Source organism: Mustela putorius, unplaced genomic scaffold (assembly GCF_011764305.1).
Source record: "Mustela putorius furo isolate JIRA1106 unplaced genomic scaffold, ASM1176430v1.1 tig00000680_pilon_pilon_pilon, whole genome shotgun sequence".
NCBI lineage: Eukaryota > Metazoa > Chordata > Mammalia > Carnivora > Mustelidae > Mustela > Mustela putorius.
In genome coordinates, this window is record NW_025421442.1 from 654,198 (window position 1) to 678,473 (window position 24,276).

Consider the following 24,276-nt stretch of genomic DNA (forward strand, 5'->3'; position numbering starts at 1 on the left):
GGAATGAATGCCTTTACATAGAGCATGAACATGAAAACAAGCAGGAGCAATGAACCCGACATCAGAGAATGCATTCCTAAGGCAATGTCTGGTGCTTCAGGATTTCTGGGCAACATGGCTGGATGTCAATTTGTCTGTGATCGTGATGGTGTCTGTGGGGTGCTGTCTTCTTATAGACATGGCTCAGGGGCCAAGCCATGGACTACAGCTTACCTTCCTGGCTCTGTTTAGGGAGAGGGCCAGAGCTCAGAATTATTAAGTAAATTGTACATTTTTATTAAAGCAATGATCTTTGAAGAGTTTAAATACTATTTTCCATTTCTGATATTATGTACCTCCTGAAGGGACAGTCATCACTTAGCATCATAGGAAAGCTGGAGGTGACCCATGGTAGACATCCCAACCTTTCTATGAAATGCGGTATCATCCACATCTTTAGAGTTGTCTGTACATTCCTCCCCCTGTCCATCAGTCCTGTTCGCTATTCTCTGTATTTTCTTTATATTTTTACCAAAGTAAATGCATCGCTAAATCATACTTGATTTTGCGTAGTTTTGAAACTAGAACAAATGCAACTATCCTGCACAAATTTTCTGCAAGTCGCTTTTATCTCTTCCTCAGTAGCGTGTCTAAGTAATTTACACTTACGATGTTTCACTGTAGTTCATTGTAACTTGAGCACGATACTGCAGAGCACATACCTTCCACTTGACGGGACTGGGTTGGTCTCCATTTCTTATTACTACAAAATAGCGGGTTTTCTCTAGCTCTAGCAGCAGAATCACTCTTTCAAAAGGCCTGCTTTCTTCAGCCTGGACCACGTCATGATGAAGCATTTTCCAAAGCGATGGCTCTAACTCACAGCCCCACCACAGTCAGAACCATCATCACACAGGCAGCTTTCCATGATGTCAGCAAAACACTCCATACCCAAGACATTCTCAAAACTGAAGCTACTTTTTAGACACCGACATGAATGTTGAGAAACTTGGGCTCTTGGGTAGCAGTTCACTGCAAGCCTGGGAGAAATGTGGACTCATTTGGAAGTTCTTATCTACTTAAAGGAGTGTTCTCAGAAAGAAAGGAGAAATGGGGAGGAAGACCAAATATTTGTAGAAATAATGGCTGAAATCTTACCAAATTTGATGGAAACCCTTAATTATAGAGTCAATATCTACCTGCAGTAAAATCAAAACAAGCAGATCTGCTCTTTGATACATCACACCATGGAAAAACAAAGGAGAAATTTTGAAATTGCAAGAGAAAAACATCCCTTCATATACAGAGGACCGCATTAGATTAACCACTGACTTCCAACCAGAACCAGGGGGAAAAGGCCCTGAAATGACACTAGTCAAAAAGCTGAAAGAGAAAAACTTGTCCGGGTGCCTGGGTGGCTCATTCTGCTGGGCATCTGACTCTTCATTTCAGTTCAGGTCATGATCTCAGGGTCCTGGGATCAAGCCCCATGTCAGGTGCAGTGCTCATTGAGGGATCTCCTTCCCGCTCCCCTGCTCGTGCACACAGGTGCTCTCTCTCTCTCTCTCTCTCTCTCTGTCTCTGTCTCTCAAATAAATAAATAGATAAATAAAACTTTTAAAAAACTGCAAACCCAGAATTTCATACCTAACAAATCTGACTTTCAAAAATGAAGGCAAAATAAAGATATTCCCAGATACACAAACTGACAAGGATTCCTAAAGGAAATCTTTAAACTGAAAACAAAACAGAACAAAACTAAAAACTTGATTCCAGGATTTGAACATGCTGGCTTTGTTAAGAAATGTGCGTGAGCATGTGGAAGTGTGCCTATACGGAATGTTGTGAAAGTGTTTCTGCAGTTTACTGTCTGCTCATCTCAGAAGGAAAAACACTAGAAATGACTGAGAAACATACCTGCGAGGTTGAACTATTTCACTTTGTTTTGTACTTACTTAGCTTTGTAAATTTGGAATAATCATTAATTTTTTAAGTCCCTCTAGCTGAAGTTAGTGAAGATTAATTGAAATAAAACATCTTAAGATGTTTTCAAAAAGCACATGGCTAAAGAAGCACAAAAGAAATTTGAGTTTCATTTGTACTAGGGTGATGCAAGGCAAAAACATATTATGTGGGGAGACTGGAGCTGCAGACAGAGGACAAAAGTTCCTGGGAATTAACCAAAATTCCAACGACAACTCCAAATTTTTAAAAGCTATGAAACTGATGGAGCACAACTGGAGATCCCATGGGGAACAGGTATTCTCTGAACTCCACGCAGGATGAAAGACAAATTGGCAAAGGTCTGTCTCTAGCAGGGTGAGCAGGTAGGAGTGTTGGCCTGGGAGGGTGGAGGGATGACAGAGCTACAGGGCTGGTGCTGGAGAGCGGATGTGGTCCAGCTACCTGTGCCCCTTACCTGCCCTCAAGGGCCCTTTGTGACCAGACCACGGCTCTGTGATGTGGGCGTGGGGCTTGTGGCTGCACCTCCACACCCAGGGCTCAGTTGCCTGAAGGCAGCAGTGCGATCGGTCACTAACTCTCAGGGCTCAGTTGCCTGAGGACATCAGTGCGATGGGACTGTTTTTCGAGGAAAGAGATGGAGAAATATCTCTTCCCTTGGGAATTCCTTACTGATGGTTGGCTGAGCTCCAGTCCCACTACCTGGGCAGTTAATGCTGCCCTCGCATTCATATGGGGGCTGGGGCTCTTCTTCCTCTTACTCTCCTATTTCCAGCCTGATCCGTCCTCACCACCAGGCAAGAAACACAGGAAGAGCAGGAAGGTAAGGAACCCTTGGCCCAGACCCAGCAGAATGTGATTCTATCTTCTTTTTTATTAATCTTTCCACTTTTCTGAGTCATTGGAGAGACTCCTGAGATGGGAAAGAATAGAATTGTCAGGAGAGAGTAGACCACCATCCATCCAGGACAAGCCAGACCAGCCAGGAGTTAGAGGGACACAAGGATTTCTCCAGGAAGATCTCGGACCAGAGTCCAGGTGTGGTGGAGGGGTGCAGGACAGCGTCCCAAACACAGTGACTGGTGACTGAGGACCAGAGGTTGAGTTGCCTCTCTAGCAGAGGTCAGGCCCCTGAGCACTGGGTCACCTGCTGCTGGGGCAGGGGTCCCAGTCTCTCCATGTTCTCTTATCTCAGTGCCAAGCAGAGCCACGGAGGAGCAACAGAAGGAAGAAAAACCAGACTGTGAAAGGTGAGCACCTGCCTCTCACCCCTGCATGCCCCAGTTACACTGTGCCCCCCGCTCTGAGGGCCCAGCCCCACCGTCTCCAGGACACCAGGGCCTGAGCCCGTCTCTCAGGACACAGAGCCCTGGGGTGGGGGCCCCCTGAGAGGAAGAGGGGAACCTGGAGGCTTTCCAGATTCTGCACCAGAAGAAAGCCCTGAGGGGCTGGAAATAGGTGTCGCCCAGCAGGGGCCCCAGGGCCTGGACTGGGGGGCGGGACCTCCTGCTCCCACTGTGGACAAGCTGTTCAACTCGGCTCAGATTCCTCTGTGAGGCCACACAGTTCTTCCTCCCCAGCAAGGTCATGAATGAGGAAAACACTTTGGAAAAGACAAAGCGACCCCCATTATGAACCCTGTAATCACTGTGCGAGCACGTGGCCTTGGACATTGCTGTTTGGGGCTCCTGAGCCCAATCCCCCAAAGGTCTCCCCTAAAGAGACATTGTACCCAGCCTCCTGTAAGAACCTTGGGCCTCGCCTTCCACTGTGACCTGGTCTCCTGTTTCCAGTTTTCAGAGATTGCCTACAAGATCTGGAAGAGGTTCAGGACCTGTTCTCCCTTCTGCAAAGGTAAAGAATCTGCCCCCTTCTCCCCTGGGTGGGCCTCCCCGAGTCTCTAGTGTGAACCCGGGCTGCAGGGAAACGCCCCTGGGGCTATTTGGCGGGGGAGGGCCTGGGAGGAGCCGTGGGGACGGACTGTGACCAAAGCCCTGGGCTGAGGGACAGCAGGGGCATTGTGACATGGGTGTGCGGCGTGGAGGGCTGTGGGGACCACTCCTGGTCCTGGCTGCTGCAGCGGCAGCTCACGCCTCCTGTCTCCCGCAGCCATCTGGCGAGGCTCTCTGCCCAGAGGGGCTTTCACCACTTCTTACATCAAGCAGCCCCCAGGCAGGTGCGCCAAGGGGCGCCATCTGGAGCCGGTCAGCCACGCAGGGAGTCTGTGGAAGACGCTGCTCCCGCCGTGGCGCCATCACCTGCCCAAACTCCACTGACGGGGCCCCTGCAGCCTCTGGCCTCCACCCTGCCAGCAGGACCAATGACCTCCTCAATTTCTGTCAGTTCACACTCGCCCCTGAGTACCTCCTGGCCCGCAGAGCCTTTCCTCTCCCCAGATGGCTTTTCACACCAGCCCCTTGCTCTTCCCCCTTCCCCGCCATGTCTCCTTCCTTCGGAGGCCTCCCCTGGGCCTCTGACAGCCTCCTTGGCCCCAGAGTGGCCAGACTCTCCTTTGACTCTCCCTCAGTTTGCCTCAAGGGCAACCCCGCCGCACCCCATCCCACAGAGCTTGGCTCCGCACATGCCGTGGTCAGCTGACAGGACAGCTCCCGGCCCAGCCATCTCGGGCCTAGGCCGTTCACGAAGCCCCATTTCGGCCCTGTCCTGGTGGCAGGCGGCTGCCAATGCCTGGAACCTGTCCACTTCAACACGCTTGGAGTCCCATAAAGCGCCTCTGTCCCATGGCCGACCAGAGGCCTTGTTCTGGGGAGAGCCCACACACAGACAGGGAGAGACTAGGGTCCCCCCTCTCAATAACCCGGACATCCAGAAGCTTCTGGAGATACTAATCGCCAAGAGAACAGAACTAAAGCTTTGGAAGGAGAAGGAAAAGAAGGAAAGGTCACAATGCCAGCTGACCTCTTTCGGGAGAATGCTCAAGTCCCCAGGTGGCGGGCAGGACACCGTGGGCCGCCTGTCCTTATTGAGGATGAGAGGCAAAGTGAAACAGATGCTTGGTCCTGAGAAGCCCCCACATCCCAAGATTCCAGGGCACAATTTGGAGCAGAAATGCAGCCAGCTCTTCTGGGGTCTTCCCTTTCTGCACAGCGAGTCCCTGGTGGCCACTGTCAGGGTGACCGACCCCCCACTGGAGTTCCCACCCATCATATTCAATGAGCTCTCTCATGCCTTGCCACTCGGGATTCAGGCCAGCGCGGCTCCATGCCTCTCCCTGACCCAGGACTTGGGCAACCCTTCGGCCCAGCCCCAACCCTTGACCCTGAACTTGTCCCAGTCCCTGCCCCAGCCTCTGACTCAGGCCCAGCCCCTCCCCCTGGACCAGCCCCAGCCCCAGCCCCAGCCCCTCCCTCTGACTCAGGCCCAGCCCCTCCCCCTGGACCAGCCCCAGCTCCCACCTCTAGCTCAGCCCCAGCCCCTCCCTCTGGACCAGCCCCAGCCCCAGCCCCAGCCCCTCCCTCTGACTCAGCCCCAGCCCCTCCCCCTGGACCAGCCCCAGCCCCAGCCCCAGCCCCTCCCTCTGACTCAGCCCCAGCCCCTCCCCCTGGACCAGCCCCTGCCCCAGCCCCAGCCCCTCCCTCTGACTCAGCCCCAGCCCCTCCCCCTGGACCAGCCCCTGCCCCAGCCCCAGCCCCTCCCTCTGACTCAGCCCCAGCCCCTCCCCCTGGACCAGCCCCTGCCCCAGCCCCAGCCCCTCCCTCTGACTCAGCCCCAGCCCCTCCCCCTGGACCAGCCCCAGCTCCCACCTCTAGCTCAGCCCCAGCCCCAGGCATGCCTTGCACCCTCTGTCCCAGTTGGACTTCCTTCTCTGCCACCGGATATGGGGAGCTGCGAGGTGTCTTGCCCTGTAGCCCAGAAGACACCATCTCACATGTCAACTGTCGTTCAAAACCTGGAATGTCACTTTCTGAAGAAGCAACTAGAAAGCGGTGAGGTACCCCCTGTGGTGAAAAGATCTCAGGAAGTCTTTAGCCAAGGTCCTCCCGACCTTCCGCAGGGTGGCCAGGCCCCCGAGGGCCATGGGTCAGTCTCTGTCCTTCCTGGGAACTTGATCGACTCTGAACTCCGGGAGCAACTGGAGTGGCACCTTTGGAAGAGACTCGTGAAGCAAGAAAGACGCCCACCCTACAGGATCCAGCTATCCCTGAAGATACAGCCTCACCAAAAGTTCCAGAAGGTGCCCCAGGCTCGCAGCTGGCACAGTCCGACGTCCGAGTCTGAGTCTGTGGATGGAAGCCGCACACGAAGGACTGTGCCAGGAAAAAGCCGGGGCAAGGGTTCAAGGTCCAGTGCAGGGGGGACCCGGAAAGATCTACACAGAGGCACAACAAGCTCTCCAGGGAAGGCTCCAGGAAGAAATCGTGAGGAGTCAGACACAGACTTGAGGCCCTCCACAAGCAGTGCAGATGAGAAGCATCCAGAAAAGGACCTGAGAGCCCATTTCAGGAAGTTAGGGCAGTCCAGAGAGGGTCAGGTCCCTTTGGATGTTCATCCTTCCAGGCTCACTGCCCACCACGCCTCGGACCTTCCTGGAAAGCCAAGCCCTCATGGGAAACCTGGAAAGCCAGCACTTTCCAAGTGTTGGGAACCCTGCATGACCACCTCCCACAATTTTTCCATCCTCAGTCCGTACACTCAGCGGATGCTAGAAGCACATATCATAAGGTTTAGGGTGAAGCACCAATGGGGCCTCCCACTCAAGGTTCTCAAGCCTATAAACCTCTTCAAGTTGAAGAAGGGCTTCCTCCTCTCTCGGTCCTCCGGTCCCCTCTCCGCCTCCTGCGTATCCAAGGCCAGCTCAAGGACCAAGTTCGTGGGAAGTTCTCAGCCCTATCAAGGAGAAGTGATGAAAGAGTCTTACCCCACCTGGGAGGGTCCCCTTGGTGCTCCCCGGCCTATGTGTGAGGAAATCCAGCAGGCTCTAGAAGGGACCTCACCTGGGGGTGGCCCTCCGGCCGGACAGGAGGCCAGGCCAGCTTCTCGGACCTTCACATACAGCTTTGTGGGCAGAATCTGGCACAGTGAGACTGCCTCAAGGACTCTTATGAACAGCACCTTGGAGTCAAGTCCAAGTCCAGCAACAGCCACGAAGGAGCCAAGGAGGGCGAATGGGGGTTGGGCCTCACGGGACGTGACCGTGCTAGAGCTCAACTTGGAGCCCCAGGATTTGAGTGCCAAAGAGCCCAGGGAGGCGGAGGAGGTCGAGGAGGTCCCTGCCTGGGGAGTCACCTTAGAACCCCGTGTGCTGGTCAATAACCAAGGCTCCTGTGGCAAGCTGAGAAGATCAGAGTCTTCAGGGAAAAGCGATAGCCCCCCGCCACCTACAAAGTTGGTAGCCCGAGACCCCAAAGAGCTATGCCTTAAGGCACAGCATAGGGGATCAGAGCCCCAGAAGTTGATGGAGACAGAGAACTGGCCTCGGGATGCCACCCCCACTGTGCTCCTTCAAGACTGTGAGACAGGGGTCCTCCTTCAAGACTGTGCCACTGAGCATCTCCTTCAAGACAGTCAGTCCAATGTGTTCCTCACGGCTGAAGTCTTGGCTTCTCAGGGATCTCTGTCTGGCTTCCAGAGCGGTTCCAGTGAAGACACATCTACTTCCCCGGTGCCACGTGGCCAAAGATCCCGTGGCCAGAGCCCCCACAGGCAGCCGGGATCCCCGGGACTGCAGCATCAGTGGAAGAGCCTGAGCAGGTTATGTGTCCCCCCCGAGGGGAGAGAGAGCTCCAGGAGGTCCCCCTCAAGAGAGCCTGCCAGAGAGTCATCGGAACTGAAGCTCCTCCACATCAGTGAGGTGAGACGACCCGTCCAGAGCCAGGAGTCAGCAGAAGCTTCGGGAAGCAAGGCCTGTGAGATCTCGCTGAAGAAGGAGGAGGCGCCTCCGCAAAACTACTTCAGGAGAAGGATGAAGCACCTGCTCCAGTGGTTCCTTCCCAGTAGAGGCAAAGGACTGGAAAATTCCCTTCAAAAGGGCAAGTCTTCGTCATCCCAGGGCTGTGGACAAGTCACGGGCAGGTCGGCCATGGACAGCACTTCTGCCAAGGCTCAGGTGGTCATGACTGTTGTGGGGCAGATCCTAGAGGAGAAAGTGGTGCCTCACCAGGGACTCAGGGCCCCGGAGTTCAGCTGGTGCCAGAAGGATCTCCAGGCTTCGGCACGCCCCAGTGTCGGCTACCACGGGGTCCTCTCCTACCAAGAGCAGAGGAGGGTGATGAGGGAGACAGCCAGCCCACAGGGCACCCCCAGGGGCCACAGCTATGCCAACAAGACCGAGTGGATGGCGTGGCCCTTCCCCGCCAGGGTGCCGGGGGGCCCAGGCAGACCCTGCCAGTGCGGGTCCCTGGTGCCGGGCCCTTCAGGCCGCACCCTGCAGCCCCACTGCCCCAGGCACTGCCGCCTTCAGAGATACGTCGCACCCGGCCAGCCACTGTGTGCTGCTCACGCCTTTCCAGGGAGGACAACTTTCCTCCAAGAAGAAACGCAAACGGTGCAGAGAAAAACGTTTTTTTCTCACATTAGCACATCCTCTATGGGCTAATGGCTTCTCCGTGCCGCGATTTCTTTGCTTCCCCAAAATACATGTTCTTCCTCTCGTGAGTGGTGCTGGCCTCTGGATGGGCCCTGCTGCGGGGGATGGGAAGGATCAGGGTCCCCTCTCCCCGAGGGCCTGCTTTGGCTTCCAGAACGAATGGGGCCTTGGAGGATGTGACCGTGGGGTCCACCCCGCCTCCTTCCTCATCCCCGGCTGCCACGAGGCGGAACAAGGCCCAGCCCGGGGCCTCGCTCTGCCCACCCTCTCCTGCTTTCCCGCCACCTGGAACTTGTGGGGCTGTAGGGAGGGTGTGCCGAGGCGGAAATCCCACTCCGCCTCCGGGAAGACGGAGTCCCAGGTCAGAGGGGGAGCCCAAGGTGGGAGCCACAAGGCCGGCCCTGAGGGAGAGAGAGAAATCCTGCCCCCCACACAGTCTCCTGCGGGCAGTAGAGCACGGCCCCCCCAGGAGCCTTCTCACCCCAAGGAATCCCGGCTTGGCTCCCTCAGCCCCTCTTTTCACACTCGGAGCAGCAGGGACGGGCTCGCTCCCAGCGCTGGGGGTGTGAGGTGGGTGCCACGGAGACCCCCAGAGACCAGCCTGTCCAGCCCCAGGGCACTGAAGGGGCCTGCTCACCAGCACCTCCTTCCCCTCCTGGGGGATGGAGTGGGTGTGGCTGGGGGCGGGGGGACCCTGCGCTTCGGCGGCGGACGGCCAGGAGGAAGGCCGGGTGACAGGGTCTGCCCATGTCTGGTGTGAGGACTGAAGACCTTTGGTGTCCCACTGCCACCCAAGCGCCCAGAGGGGAGGAGCTCGAGGCCCTGGGGCTGTCCCTGCAGGGTCTCCGCGCCATTTCAGCTGCCAAGTCCAGGGCTGGGGGGTGCGGCAAGGGTCAGGGTGGGGTTGTACAGAAGCCACCTGAGCTTCCGCATGGAGGGCCAGGCGCCCAGAGACAGCAAGGCCTTTAGGCAGAGAAGTTAATTTCTGCACAATTTCATAAGCTTGTAGGACTGGGGGTCCCGGAACAGACTTGTGGTCTGTGACCTTTACATACTCGTGTGGCCCAAGGATAGCTCCCAGGGGACTGGTGCGGACTCAGAGACCAAGGAACTGGCCTGGCTCCTGGTTTTGGTTACCCCAGAGCCTGGAGGGCAGGAGACCCTCAGATGGGGCTTGTCCCACCCCCGGCTGGAAGGGATATGTCCAGAAGGAGGGGGCAGTCTAGGAGACCCCCTGCTGCGTATCCCGCTACCAGCCCAACATCATCCTCAGGGGCCTCCCCACACATTGCTCTGATAGAGACCCACACAGAGACCCCACACCGAGACCTCTGACAGACCACATGCAGAGACCCTGATGGAGACCCACACAGTGATGGTGCATAGAGATCACTGACAGAGATGCACACAGAGACCCCACACAGAGACCTCTGACGGAGACCAACACAGAGACTCCACAGAGACCCCTCAGCAAGACCCTACACAGAGATCTCTGCTAGAGACTCACACCCAGAGACTCACAGAAAGCCTACCACAGACCCACACGGACAGATGTCACATCTGGGGACCCCACCCCGAGACAAACCCTGAGAAATGCCACAGAAAGCCTCCTCCCTGAGAGGTCCTCCCCAGAGACCCCCAGAGGCCCCCTCCCCTGGCCACTCTTTAGGAGCCGGGCAGCCATGCAGCGACAGAAGCTTCACAGCAGAGCTGAAACCGTTCGGCCAACCCCAGCACAGGGGGCACTCGGTGACTGTGCCCGCCTGAGAGCCCGGGATTCTGGGACGTTGTCAGCATCTCCCCACACGGGGCTCCCATCTTGGAAGTGCTTGGGAAGGCTTATCCCTGCGTTGGGTCCCTGCCCCCCAAAGGAAGGAATCCAGTTTCCATCTGCAGACCCACAGACTCTCCTCCCGCAGCTTTCACTGGCTGGAGCTGGGACTAGGGTTTAGAGAAACAAAAGCACAAGCAAAATGCCGCCAACCTCCAATGAGAGAAAACATCTTCTCTGTCCCGTTTTACTAACGTCTAGTCAAAGGATGTCCATGTCCCCTTTTTCATCTCACTGGAGAAGAGATCTGAATTCAAGACGGCTGACTGCCTTCCTTGGACACATGGTGGAGGCTCAGGGCAAGTGAGCCGGAGGGATGAAATAAGCAAAAATCTAGACTGTCACGTCCCAGAGGGGCTGGGATGTTATCTGGCACAAAAGAGCTATGTCAGGTGTGAGTTTTGTCTTATATTTAAACCAAGCAGGCTCACGGTGATGTGAAGGTTTTTACAAATGAGTCAGGTATCTAGAAATATTTCTATTTTATCCTCTGGTAAAAATAAGACTTTTTAAATGTTTTTCCTTAAAGTGTGGTAATGCCCTCAAATGGTATTGTACATATTTCCAGATGTGACAAAGTGCTAATACTCAGACTAGCTTAAACTGATGTAGGACTTGGAAGGATTCACTTTCTAAATAATTCTTTCAAAATGCACAGTTTGCAAGACTCAGGCAATCAGGCTCCATTTTGTATTGATTATGGAGCTTAAAAAGGACACATTTTTTTTCAAATAGTTAGAAAACTTACAAAATATATCATTTAGTCCACAAGACATGCACATGACCTAATTACTAGAAGGGACGTCTTCATACGTAAATGGAAGAAAGCATCCATTAATAATCAAAGTTCAGTGATATAGTGTTGATCGTCAAAATCCTTCCATTATAGAATTACCACTTTCCAAAGGGAGCATTTTAATGAGAGTATGTGCATATTTCTTGTTGCTCGTAAGCACCTTGCTTTTCTTGCCTTGTTAAAATCTAGTTTGATGACAGCTGCCAAGCGTGTGTCCCTGGTTAAGTCTCTCAGATTATCCATTGGGATGACAGAGTCTGTCTTCATCGGGAGAAGCAGAGCTAACATGAATGCTCTTTGGCCTGTGTATTTCAACAAGAAATACCCATCTTTCCTCCATAAGTTACAAATCTGTAACTATTTTTCTGCCTTACTCCCTTATGTCACTGAATCACAAAATGATGGAATATGGTCCGGGATGTCTTATAATACTGAGTAGTATTTTTTTTTTTTTTTTTAGTGCAACTTACACAGAACAGGTTACTGATCAAAACAAAGTAGGACCAATCAGGAAGATTTTTGTCCAGAAAATGCTTTACAAAGAGCAGTACATCCTTTTCTAGTTGTCTCTTAATCAGATTTAATGAGGGAATCATTATTCAGTCTTTGGCCACAAAGTCTGCAAATACAGAAAAACATCCATAACAGTTTATCCCTGTGACATGTGAATGTGTTTCCTTCACTAACAATTCATAGTTCAGTAAACTGTGCAAAATTTCAATGAGCTAGTAGTGCACGTGAAAGCAAATTCCCGACGGTCACGGCACGCACACCTGTCAAAGGTAGCCTCCGGTGATTTGTGGGTACCTTAATTTTGTACCTTCACCCTAGAAGAAACGGTTAAGGGGGTTCAATCCATTAGAAAAATACTGTGAATATTTCCATACTTTATGGCTCCCTGTATTTTATTTTTAACAAGATTCACCTCCTGTAAATCTTATGAACGTTTCACCATTTATAGACCAAACAGAAACGGAAATCAAAAACTAAACATAATGAAGAAAATAACACAGATCCCCATTTTCCTGAAAATGAAGTGATTTTAATCCAACAGCCTCTCTCCATGATCTCCAGGACATGTTACAAGCTTGGTTTTGAAAACAATTTATATTTAAAACAGGTCTCACACTGATTCAATAAGTCAGATGTTTGAGGACAAAACATGAAGGTGGCAATTAGGTGATAACTTTTTATTACTCCATGGGGTAAAGATCTTTCCCCAAAAGGCAGGAGGAAAAAAATGCACTCAGTCTCCAGTGTTCACCCTTAAGAGCATTTCCCTTGATTGGTCACTACATTATTCTGTTTCATACACTTTTACTTTATCACCAGAAACTTCTGGAAGTGTCCGCAAATACACAAGGTTCCACTTTCTGTGATGCTCCCACCACGGGGAACCTCCGGATCCAGAGGATTTCCCAGCTGCTGCTGCCTCTGTGAAGTGGGTCAGATTCATAATCCTTCCCAGGAGCAGGATTGGTCTTCGGAATCGAGCCCCCGGCCATGTGCGTTGCTGCTTTTCCCACACGGAGGCCCGTCTCCATGCCTCAGGTGTGCCGGGGAGCCCTCCCCCAGCCTGGCCCGCTCCCACCTGGCGTCCTTCGCTGTGGGAAGCAGGAGAGCCTGAGTCAGGCACTCGTGTTCTCCATGGCCACACTGCCCCACAGTTGCTCCACAGCCTCATCAGCAGTCGGGGTTGTCAGAGTTCTGGTTTGGGCCGTTCTCCTAGTGTGTAGTGGTGTCCCACGGTTGTTTTAATACACAGTTTTCTACTGACATGTGACTGTGAGGGTGTCCTCATAGCTTACCAGCCACCCGTGAACTTCTTTGCTGCTGTGTTCAGATCTTCTGCCCATTTTGAATCAGCTAGCTACCTTGGTTCTCTGTGTCTTCTGGGTGACAGTCCAGCGAGATGTGCCCCTTGCAGACCTTGTTAACAGTCTGTGTCTTGTCTTCTCATTCCCTTGACCTTTTTTTTATTTTTTAAGATAAAAAGCTCTTAATTTTTATGATTTCTGGCTTACTGATTGTATCTTTTGTGGATTGTGCCTTTGGTGCCGTATCTAAAAGTCATTACCATACCCAAGGACATTGGGGTTTTTCCCTAGTTTCTTTTAGGAGTTTTATAATTCTATATTTTGGTCTGTGATCCATCTTGAGGTGTGTTTTGTTTTGATTTGTTTTGTTTCGTTTTGCATCTTGGACATCCGGTCGTTCTAGCATCATTTGCTGAAAAGATTGTCTTTGTTCCATCGCGTTGCCTCTGCTCCTCTGCCAAGTGTCAGTGCACAGGGTGTATGTTTGTCTGTTTCTGGACTCTCCGTTCTGTCCCATTCATCTATCTGCATCTTCTTTTACCAACAATCGACTCTCTTGATTACTGTGGCTTTGTAGTAAACTTGAAGTTAGGCAGTGTCAGTCCTCCAACTTTGTTCTTCTCCTCCAATCTTGTGTTGACTATTCTGGGTCTTTCCCTGTTCATATAAACTTCAGAACCAGCTTGTCAGTATCTACAAAATAACTTGGGACTTGTATTGTGGTTGTGTTGAATCAATACATCAAGTTGAAAAGAACTGACATCTTGACAAGATTGAGTTTTCTTATCCAAAAACATGGCCTATGTCCCCATTTATTTAATTTTTCTTTAAAAAAAAATATTTTATTTATGACATGTCAGAGAGAGAGAGCACAAGCAGGGGAGGCAGGAGGCCAAGGGAGAACAGGCCCCTCACTGAACAAGCACTTGATCTCCAGATCCCAGGATCATGATCTGAACCAAAGGCAGACCCTTAACCAACTGAGCCACCAGGTGTCCTAGTTAATTCTTTTTTATTTCATTCATGAGACGTTGGAAGTTTACCTCCTAGAGATCTTACATGTATTTTGTTAGATTTATACCTATCTATTTCACTTGTTTTCATGCTAAAAAAAAATAGCATTAACTTTTTATTTTCACATTCCACTTACTCATTACTAGTACGTAGGAAAGCAATTGACTGTTTTAATAAACTGTGATTTTAAAACACTAAAATTCCTTTTTCTAAACAGATTTTGTTTATTTATTTGACAGAGAGAGATCACAAGTAGGCAGAGAGGCAGGCAGAGAGAGAGGGGAGGAAGCAGGCTCCCCGCTGAGCAGAGAGCCCGATGCGGGGCTCGATCCCAGGACCCTGAGATCATGACCTGAGCCGAAGGCAGAGGCTTAACCACTGAGTGACCCAGGCATTTCAAACACTAAAATTTCTTCAGAAAAATTCTCCCTCTCTATGGAATAAGTCACACAGGTCAGTAAGGAGCTGAGTCCCCATGGTCACCATTATCCCGTCACACACCATTAGGCTGGATGCTTGAGAAATAGAACCATAAACATGTGGCTTCTGGCCCTTATAATTCATAGTCTCCAGGTTTCAGAAAATGAATTTTATCTAGCACCTGTTTTTCATAAGCAATAAATGCTGACACGTTTTCAAAATAAGGAAAGCATAGGAAAAACATTTACTAGCTCTAATAATAAATTATGAATTCCATATCACATTCATGAATTACAATTGATGGTGAGACGTTTAAATTTTTCCTAGAAAAGTCTTCTCATTCTTCATGGCTGTAAGGAAAGGATCACGGAGACAAAGAGGAGAAATTAGGGCACTCAAAGTCTAAAGCAGGAAAGAACACCGACCAAGTTCCTGCTGACGGAAGGCATGTCCGATCTCTTTCTCTTTCCGGTGTTCCCCTTCTCTGGGTAAGACAGGAACACACCACCTCTGGAGGAACCGCCGTGTGTCAGGCCCTGTTAAGACCAAGGATGCAGTCGTGATTTAAAACATAATTTTCTGCTTTTGTGATGTGTATAATCCAGAGTAAAAAGCAGACACAAAACACATGTGTCACAGCCAAAAGCTGCAGCGTAAGCACAGACCTTGACACTGTGTCAGACAAAACTGCTGTCAGACCGCCGGCCCTGAGACGTGAGTCTGGTCTGTCCGTCCTGAGATGCGAGTCTGGTCTGTCCGTGAGTCTGATCCGTCCTCCCTGAGTCGTGAGTCTGGTCCGTCCGTCCCCCCCAGGAAGTGCAGCCGGCGTGGTTCTGGAGCGAACTGCAGTCTGTGGGTGAGAAGGCAGGAATCGTCCAGGGTCCCGCATCCGAAGCCAGAATATCCAGATCAATGTCAAGAACAGAAGTGGGGGGACAGCGTCCACCCAGACCCTCTGCCGCAGTCTCCTTCTCCAGCTGCCACAAAACCTCCTAATGCTTCGCCCTGTGTCCACTCCCTTACCCCTGGCCTGCTCTCAGAGCTGCCAATGACCCCCCCCACATGTATGCCTGCTGGGGCCACCCCTCCCCCAAATTGTCCAGTCTTGTCCCGTCTGACTGTAGTTAAGTCCCAAGCTCCTGCTCGCGCCGGGGAGCCCGGGATGGCCTGGCCCCGGGCCCCGAGTCCTCGGGCTCACCTCCGTCCCTCGCTGCTCGCACTGCAGCTGTGCTAGACTCTGTGCCTTCCCTCGGAAGCTCTTCGGGGTTTTTGATGCGTTCCTGCAACCTGTGTCGGTCAGCAGACCCTTTCCTTATCCTGCTCACTGACGCCACGCCACACTTCAGTTCCGGACTCCTCTTCACAGAAGCTCAGCAGCTTCAGATTCCCCGGCAAGGACTCTTGTTAACTCTTTCAGAGGAGTGTGGGTCTGTGACAAGCATTGCTTTTTCTACTATGTCCTCAGTATCCTCCCAGACTCTGTCCTCGGCTCCTGGGTCACCATCAGTGACATCTGTCCCTGTGTGTCCTCTGTGGATGGCCGCTGGCCTGATGGTCTCACTGGACCAGACTCAGTGCCTCCCATGTGTCTGGGATTGGGCCCCGTGGTGGGCTCTGTGCTCCATGAGGACTCAGCGAGAACAGAGCCCTCAGGCCCAGGAGCAGCTCACAGAACTTCACCTCGATTGAGTATCAGAGGCCTCACACATCTGCACAACGGACTACAGTTAAATCCACAATCGGTGCTCCATGAAACGTGTTTCCTATCCTTCCCTGGAAGAGGAATTCTCTGAGAAGCGAATTTCAAAGTCATAGCACAACATATGCCGACCTTCAGAGCAAAGGGACCATGTACAAGGAGGCAGTGGGCAGTGAGGGTAGCTGTGAAGGGGATGGACTAGACAGAGACCTTAAAATCAGGCCAGGGGCACCTGGCTGGCTCTGTGGGTTAAGTGCCTGACTCTTGATTTCCACTCAGGTCATGATCTCAGGGTCGTGAGATTGGGCTCTTTCCCCAGCATGGTGTCTGCCAAAGTTTCTCCCCCCCTCCCGCCTCTCCCCACCACGAACTTGCTCATGCTTCCTCCCTCTCTAAAACAAACAAGTTAAATAGACAGATAGATAGTTATAAATAAAAATAAATTAAAAATCAGGCCAACTGCTTCACCGTATTCAGTACATGCCTTCCATGTGAATGGAATTCTGTCCTGCAGGTTTTTCTTGTGTTTTTAGCAACCAAGCTGTATGTACAGCTTAACTTCTATGATTAGTCATTATAAGCACCCCATTAAATAGCAAAATTCAACCGAGAAAATCTGAAGGTCTAATGGGCTGTAGCAAATGATTTGTGAACCAGCAGAACCCCATACACAAGTCGAGAGGCCCTCCAAGGAACTGTAGACAAGGAAGGGTTTTTCTAGACGGAGGACAGGGGCAAGAAAGTTACCAGCAAAACTAAAAAAAAAGTTCTGGGCGAGGCTGCTTTCTAGGGAAAATCAGTGGGTCTTATCATGAGATGACATCATGTTTCTTTGGGGCTTTCTAGGGAAAAGCAGTGGGTCTTATCATGAGATGACATCATGTTTCTTTGGGGCATGGAGAGGGGCAGCATGGTGGACTCACTGGAAAGTTCTTGAATGACCAGTTAAGACAAAGTTTCTGGGGGAGGTTGAAATTGGAGTTGGATTATGTATTAAGCATGAGTTTACAAACTTGGTTTAAATGACTCCAATTGGGGCCTATGTTGTTTTTTTAATTTAACAATCCGAAAACACGCACCATGTCTCTATATCTAACATCTTGGATAAACACCGTACCTACTCTGATCTCTTCCTCGGTCACTTCTACTAGGTAGGAAGGTGAAGACAATTTTTGTGGAATTACTAACAATTACAATGAAGTTTAGGCCATCATTCAGGAACTCACTTGAATGGAAAAAATACAAAACTCATCTAATTAAAGACATTTTCAACAACAGTAGAAAACACCTATGAAGAGCAGTATCGTTAAAATCACAATTACAGTTACTAAACCTCTGTGTATTTAATAGAATTAAATTAGTGCTATTTATTAAGTCACTGAGCTGTGATAGTACCCATGAGTATGAACAAAGTATAAATTCTGGTATCTTTCTCTTGTCGACATTACCAAAAAATCATGAATGAAATGAAAATGAGAGATGCAGATATGAAGACTGCAGACATTTTGATCCCTTTTTATAATTCCCTGTAGATGTCAAAGGATTCAACTCTTGTCTCCAACTGACTATGTGTTTTTGCAAAATATTCTTCACAAAATTACAAATGTCAGAAATCCAGAAACAGTAAAAATTAAAGGCAGATCAGCTAGTGTTTAGTAAGAGTTCATCGTGCTTACAAGAACCGTTCGCATGTCCGCTGGGAGTTTTCAGATTCGAAACATTGATGAAGCTCAGGGACTTGGTGGTTTGGGATGGCTTACAAAGTAACAACGAGGGGGCTGCTTACCCTTTTATTTGTAAAGATTTTATGTTTATCTGTTCGAGAGAGAGCAAGCGAGTGCACCCGCAGGGGGAGAAGCAGAGGGAGAGAGACAGAGAGACTCCTCGCTGAGTACAGAGTTTGACGACGCGATGCGGGGCCCAATCGCAGAGACAAAGGGGTCCCCTCTCTGTAAACTCCCTGCCGTGCAAGCCCCCAGAGCACATGCACAGAGTGGGCACCGGTGGGTGCTATGTTCATGGCTCTCCCTAGGACCCCTGGACGTCATCCCCCGCTTCAGTGTGCACATGGGGACCTCTCACCGATGGCATTAATGATTAGGTGGTCAAAGAGACTCTTGGTATCCTGGCTCTTGAAATGCAATCTCCTGTTTCTCCATGCGCGTCAGTACCTTTGACAATGACAATGGAGATTGCTTGTTTTGCAGAAGGAAAATCACACCCCTTCCAGCTTCAAAGCTTCAGCACTCCCCCTTAGAAACGGGGTCTGGGCACTCCACAGAGAAGTCAGCATTGTCTGGGCGGACACGAGAATGGCAACAAGTCTGACCTCCCGAGTGGGCATCTGCTCCTGCAGAAAGGCCAAGATGCCACCTGTCAGTGGGTGACCTCACAGGTCAGTGGGGGCCGCAGGGACACGTGGGCTCGGCTGTGTAGGACGGAGTAGGCTGGACTGCATTGGGCACTTGAAGAGTCAGCTGGGAGGCTGTTCGTGTGCACCAGGGGGGAGCTGGGCCCGTGACGGCAGGGTCTGTGAATCAAAAGAGGGTCTGGAGCTTAGGGCCATACGGGTTTGGGGTCTGGGGCTCTGTAGTTGAGTGACTCAGGGCAGGGCACCCACCCAACTCCTCTGACAGGTTCTACACCTGTGGCCTGTGGACACGGTATTTCTTTTTTGTTGTTGTTTTTCTTAAGTTATGTTAGTCACCGTATAGTGAGTCATTAGTTTTTGTTGTAGTGTTCCATGACTCACTGTTTCCATATAACACCCAGTGCTCCATGCAATCCATGCCCATCCACCCACCACCACGAGGCTCTCCCACCCCCTCACCCCCTTCCCTCCAAAACCCTCAGTTTGTTTCTCAGAGTCCACAGTCTCATGGTTCATCTCCCCCTTCGATTTCCCCCAACTCACTTCTCCTTTTGTTCTCCTAAAGTCCTCCGTGTTACTCCTTATGCTCCACAAGTAAGTGAAACCATATGATAACTGACTCTCTCTGCTTGACTTATCTCACTCAGCATCATCTCTTCCAGTCCCGTCCATGTTGCTACAAAAGTTGGGTATTCGTCCTTTCTGATGGAGGCATCATACTCCATAGTGTATATGGACCACATCTTATCCATTCGTCCGTTGAAGGGCATCTTGGCTCTTTCCACAGTTTGGCAACCGTGGCCATTGCATCTTTGGGGTAAATACCCAGTAATACAATGGCAGGGTCATAGGGAAGCTCTATTTTAATTTCTTGAGGAATCTCCACACTGTTTTCCAAAGTGGCTGCACCAACTTGCATTCCCACCAACAGTGTAAGAGGGTTCCCCTTTCTCCACATCCTCTCCAACACATGCTGTTTCCTGTCTTGTTGATTTTGGCCACTCTAACAGGTGTAAGGTGGTATCTCAGTGTGGTTTTGATTTGAACCTGCCTGATGGCCAGTGATGATGAACATTTTTTCATGTGTCTGTTAGCCATGGACACGGTAATTCACTTGATCTGGCTACCATGGACAAGACAACATCTGGCGATGTAATAAAGCTGTTCCTTAACCCTTACGTCTGCCCAGGGCTTGCACTCAGTGAATTACTGTCACCAGTGGTGACAGCGAGATCCCCCAGGTGAGTTCCAGTGAAAAAGCCTTGAGCGCCCCTGCCTGAGGTCACGCCCCAGTGGACTTCAGAATGTGGTCCGCATCTGTGATGGGCTCGGGAGTGCCTCCAGCCTCAATGTGTGGAGAAGGCTTTGTGCCCACTGTCAAGGTCCACGGAAAAGGCCCTGCCTTTGGGGTGCTTGCAGGGGCTGGCTGGGTGCTGCATAGGCAGGGACGGGCTCTCCCAGAACCACAGGAGTCAGCATGTCTGCAGGCCTTGCTTTGCAGAATGGAGCTCCAGACTTGGGATGGATTGCTCCCCTTATCAGGAATGAAAGGCCCTTCCCACGTGTGTACTGCTTCCCTTACTTACATACACTGTGGCATGATGAGCAGAAGGAAATGCTGAGTACCGGGTATGCCTCAGGACCTGTGGCCCACGGCCCTTGTGGGTTCCTCAGCGCACCGCAGGCACCAAGACCAAAGCTGGCGGCTGCCAGAATGTTTGTTGATTAGTGTTTCTGAGTCTTCTGGCAATTTCAGCCTTTCCTGGTCTTCTCTGGTCACTGATGTCACCAGCAGCATCACAGAGGAAGTGCTCCTGCGGGAACCCTAGTGGCCTGGCCATCAGGGACCCAGCCATCTCTCCTTGTCCCCCTCCCCTTGTTTGTGATAGTGGCCTCTTCAGCCAGCCGTTCCATGGCAGGAACCACAGGCCCCTTGTCCATTCCTAGCGAGGAATATAAACTTCAGTTATAACCACACAATGTCAGCTGTAAGTCCACCAGAGGGGCCTGGGCCAGTCAGCGCATGCTGGCGGTCAGCTGAAGCAGACCCCGCTGTCCACACCTCTGTCCCTGGGAACCATGAGGACCCAGTCCACCAATGTCTCCCAAAGTAAGCTGTGACTTCTTTTCTTTTCTTTTTTATATTTTTTGTTTGTTTGTTTGTTTGTTGTGGTTGGTTTGCTTGTTTTGGCCAAAGAAAGACATAAACATATTTAAAACAAAGGCACAGTATAAAATATGAATCTGTCTTTATGACTTTGATGTCTTGAAAGAAGATGAATTTCTTTTTATTTTATTTATTCATTTGGCAGACAGAGATCACAAGTAGGCAGAGAAGCAGACAGAGAGAGAGGAGGAAGCAGGCTCCCTGCTGAGCAGAGGACCCAGGACCCTGGGATCATGGCCTGAGCCGAAAGCAGAGGCTTTAACCCACTGAGCCACCCAGGCGCCCCAAGAAGGTGAATTTTAGTGCAGAGTCTAAGAAGGGCATAATCTCAGGATGAAGGACAGGCCTTTCTAACTGAACAGGCTTGGTTTTGTGAGAAACCGCTCACGTTCCCCTTCTTGTTCTTGTTTCCCTGAGGACCCGGCCGGGGGCTGCCCTGGGGCAGGCCTCCAGAAGCCACTGCGTAAACAGGGCACAGCCGGTGTGCCCAGGAGCCAGCTGGGATTTACCCATGGGCTGAGCCCCACTGTGCACCTGCTCTGTCCTCTATATTTCTTATTAGAGCATTCTCTTCTGAGCATCTAAACATAAACTCTTTTAATTTTCTTGAAGTGAACCAGATGCACAATAGACCATGGGGTCCATAGTAAAATGTCAGAGTCACCAAAGTGATCAATTTTGCGTTCACTGTTTGGAGAATCCTTTAAGTAAGTTGAGGGGAACTGGGGTTTTCTGAGATTTCTTTTCGGCTATCCCAAGCAGAGAGCTGAACGATTCAGGGTCATCCCAACCCACCAGTCATAAATAACAGCAGAAGAATGACATATGCCACAGTCCAGCTTACTTTGTGTCTGCACAAAGGGTACACTTCTGCCAAATGGACGTCTTTGTGGAAAGACCCTCCCCTGGGGACAGTATTCGTGCTGGTGGCGGATGGTGCCTCAAAGAATAGTGATTTCATTTTCTTACAGAGTCGGGGGAAATTACATCAATAAATCAAGTGAGTGAATCCTAGAGGCATTTTTATAATTGACAAGGATAAAATTGTTTTAAAATGGAAATATTATCATGAATGTAATTGAATTGGGGAATATAATAAAAACGTTCATCCCAAGCCTCCCTCACTCCACTGGTATCGATTAAAGTTCGAGATTAAACTCAAAAGTTCTAGAAAAGCTTATAGCAGCCCATGTCTGAAAGCCCAGCATGTCCTAGGAGACTGTGGCACCTGTTGCCTTTCCAAGGTTCACGGAGAAAGGAAGCCTGGATTCAAACTGGAACGGACGGCATGCACGATGTGCTCGCTGAAGAGGGGATGCCTCAGAAGGGTGAAGGGTCAAGATTTTTTTTCAAGATTTTCTTTATTTATTTGAGAGAGAGAGTGCACAGGCTGGGGGAGGAACAGAGACAGGGGGAGAAGCAAGCTCCACAACAGGGGGCTTGATCCCAGGACCCTGAGAACCTGACCTGAGCCAGAGGCAGATGCTGCATTGACTGAGACCCCAGGCGCTCCAGAAAACAGATTCGGATTAACAAAGGCAATGGATATAGTAACTGGAACAATTGGCAAGGAAGGACTTTCTAATACCGGACGACACTGAGCCCTGGGACTGTGGCTCCCCTCCCCCCCCCCCCACAAAGATGTTAAAGCCTGAACTTAGTGCCCATGAATGTGACCTCATTTGGACCTTTGCAGACGATCAAGTCAAGGGAGGTCATTAAGGTGACCCCTAGTCCCATATGACTGCCCTTGTAAAAAGAGGACGTTTGGACTGGAGAAGGACACACACCTGGGCGACCACCACGTGAAACTGAAAGTAAAGATCAGAGTGAAGCATCCAGAAGGCAAGGATGCTGAAGACCCCAGCAAACCCCCAGGAAGTGGGGGACAGAGGCTGGCACAGATTCTCAAGCAGCCAACCCCGTGGTCAGACGACCTGACCTCAGATTTCCAGGCTCCAGAACTGGGAGACACTGAATCTCTAGGCTACTCTGTTGCAGCAGCCCTTTGCAAACAAATACATGTCCTTTAGTGAAAACCAGTCAGAGCTAGCAGGCAAAATAGCTCTCATGAGCCTCTGAACCGTCAGGAGACCTGAAGTCAGGAGACAGGTGTTCTATCACGGGTCCAGTTACGGGTGAAGCAGGATCCTTAGCCGTCAGCACATGTCCTAATGCAGGGCAGTGTGTGAACAACGTCTCAAGACAGAAACTGCTACCAGAAACTTGAAGAGTGTCTCCTGATAGTTTTGCAAGAAGATTCTGTTTTCTAGAGCGTGCCATTGGTTACAGGGATTACCATGTTCCTATTATTTTTGTTAGTGTAACACTTCCTTTTTCCTTTATGAGCATATGAATAATGTAGCACTGGCAAAATACTCGCTGACTGAAACTTTGTTTTCAAATTCTGGGCAGACTTTGAAGTGTTTTCACAGTGGAATATACTCAATCAGATAACACATGGTTTGTTGGCATTAGTGTAACATAAAAATGCACAATTGTCATGAAAAGGCTTGAAAGGGAGAAAGTAAGATTATCATCCTATAATGTCATCCACTGATAGTATATAAAACGGAGGAAACTGACACAGGTTTTAATAGTGCTGCTCAAGGAGAAGAGCTCTGTTATAGTAAATCCTTATGTGCAGAAACATTTGGCTGCAAACAGTGCCTTGGAAATCATCAGTCATGTAACTTTGGGCAAGATAATTAAAACCACACTTAGCTTTATTTTCTTCATCTGCTAAACTGGGAACAATATCCAGAATATATGTAAAACTGTAAGTGATGGTGGTGGCTGGGTGGGGAATCAAACAGCAATAGGTAAAACAGAAAATTATCTCAAAAACTCAAAATGGATAAAAGACCTCAACGTGAGACAGGAATCCATCAGAACCCTAGAGGAGAACATAGGCAGTAATCTCTTCGATATCAGCCACAGCAACTTCTTTCAAGATACGTCTCCAAAGGCAAAGGAAACAAAAGCAAAAATGAACTTTTGGGACTTCATCAAGATCAAAACCTTCTGCACAGAAAAGGAAACAGTCAACAAAACAAAGAGGCAACTCACAGAATGGGAGAAGATATTTGCAAATGACAGTACAGTCAAAAAGGTTGATATCCAGGATCTATAAAGAACTCCTGAAACTCAACACACACAAAACAGACAATCATTTTTTTTTTAAATGGGCAGAAGATATGAACAGACACTTTTCCAATGAAGACATACAAATGGCTATCAGACACGTGAAAAAATGTTCATCATCACTAGCCCTCAGGGAGATTCAAATTAAAACCACATTGAGATACCACCTTACACCAGTTAGAATGGCCAAAATTAGCAAGACAGGAAACAACATGTGTTGGAGAGGATGTGGAGAAAGGGGAACCCTCTTACACTGTTGGCGGGAATGCAAGTTGGTGCAGCCTCTTTGGAGAACAGTGTGGAGATTCCTCAAGAAATTAAAAATAGAGCTTCCCTATGACCCTGCGATTGCACTCCTGGGTATTTACCCCAAAATACAGATGTCGTGAAAAGAAGGGCCATCTGTACCCCAATGTTTATAGCAGCAATGGCCACGGTCGCCAAACTGTGGAAAGAACCAAGATGCCCTTCAACGGACGAAGGGATACGGAAGACGTGGTCCATATACACTATGGAGTATTATGCCTCC

The 24,276-nt window shown here is 50.1% G+C and overlaps 1 protein-coding gene across 1 annotated transcript; it reads left to right on the forward strand.

The window, feature by feature from the left end:
* Positions 1–2,507: 2,507 nt before the first annotated feature.
* On the forward strand, positions 2,508–8,547 carry LOC123392888 (spermatogenesis-associated protein 31E1-like). The gene is made up of 5 exons (XM_045083038.1): positions 2,508–2,764; positions 3,137–3,191; positions 3,735–3,795; positions 4,051–5,284; positions 5,672–8,547. Exons 1-5 carry the CDS (start codon positions 2,579–2,581, stop codon positions 8,495–8,497), a joined length of 4,362 nt encoding a protein of 1,453 aa, XP_044938973.1. The 5' UTR covers positions 2,508–2,578; the 3' UTR covers positions 8,498–8,547.
* Positions 8,548–24,276: the final 15,729 nt, after the last annotated feature.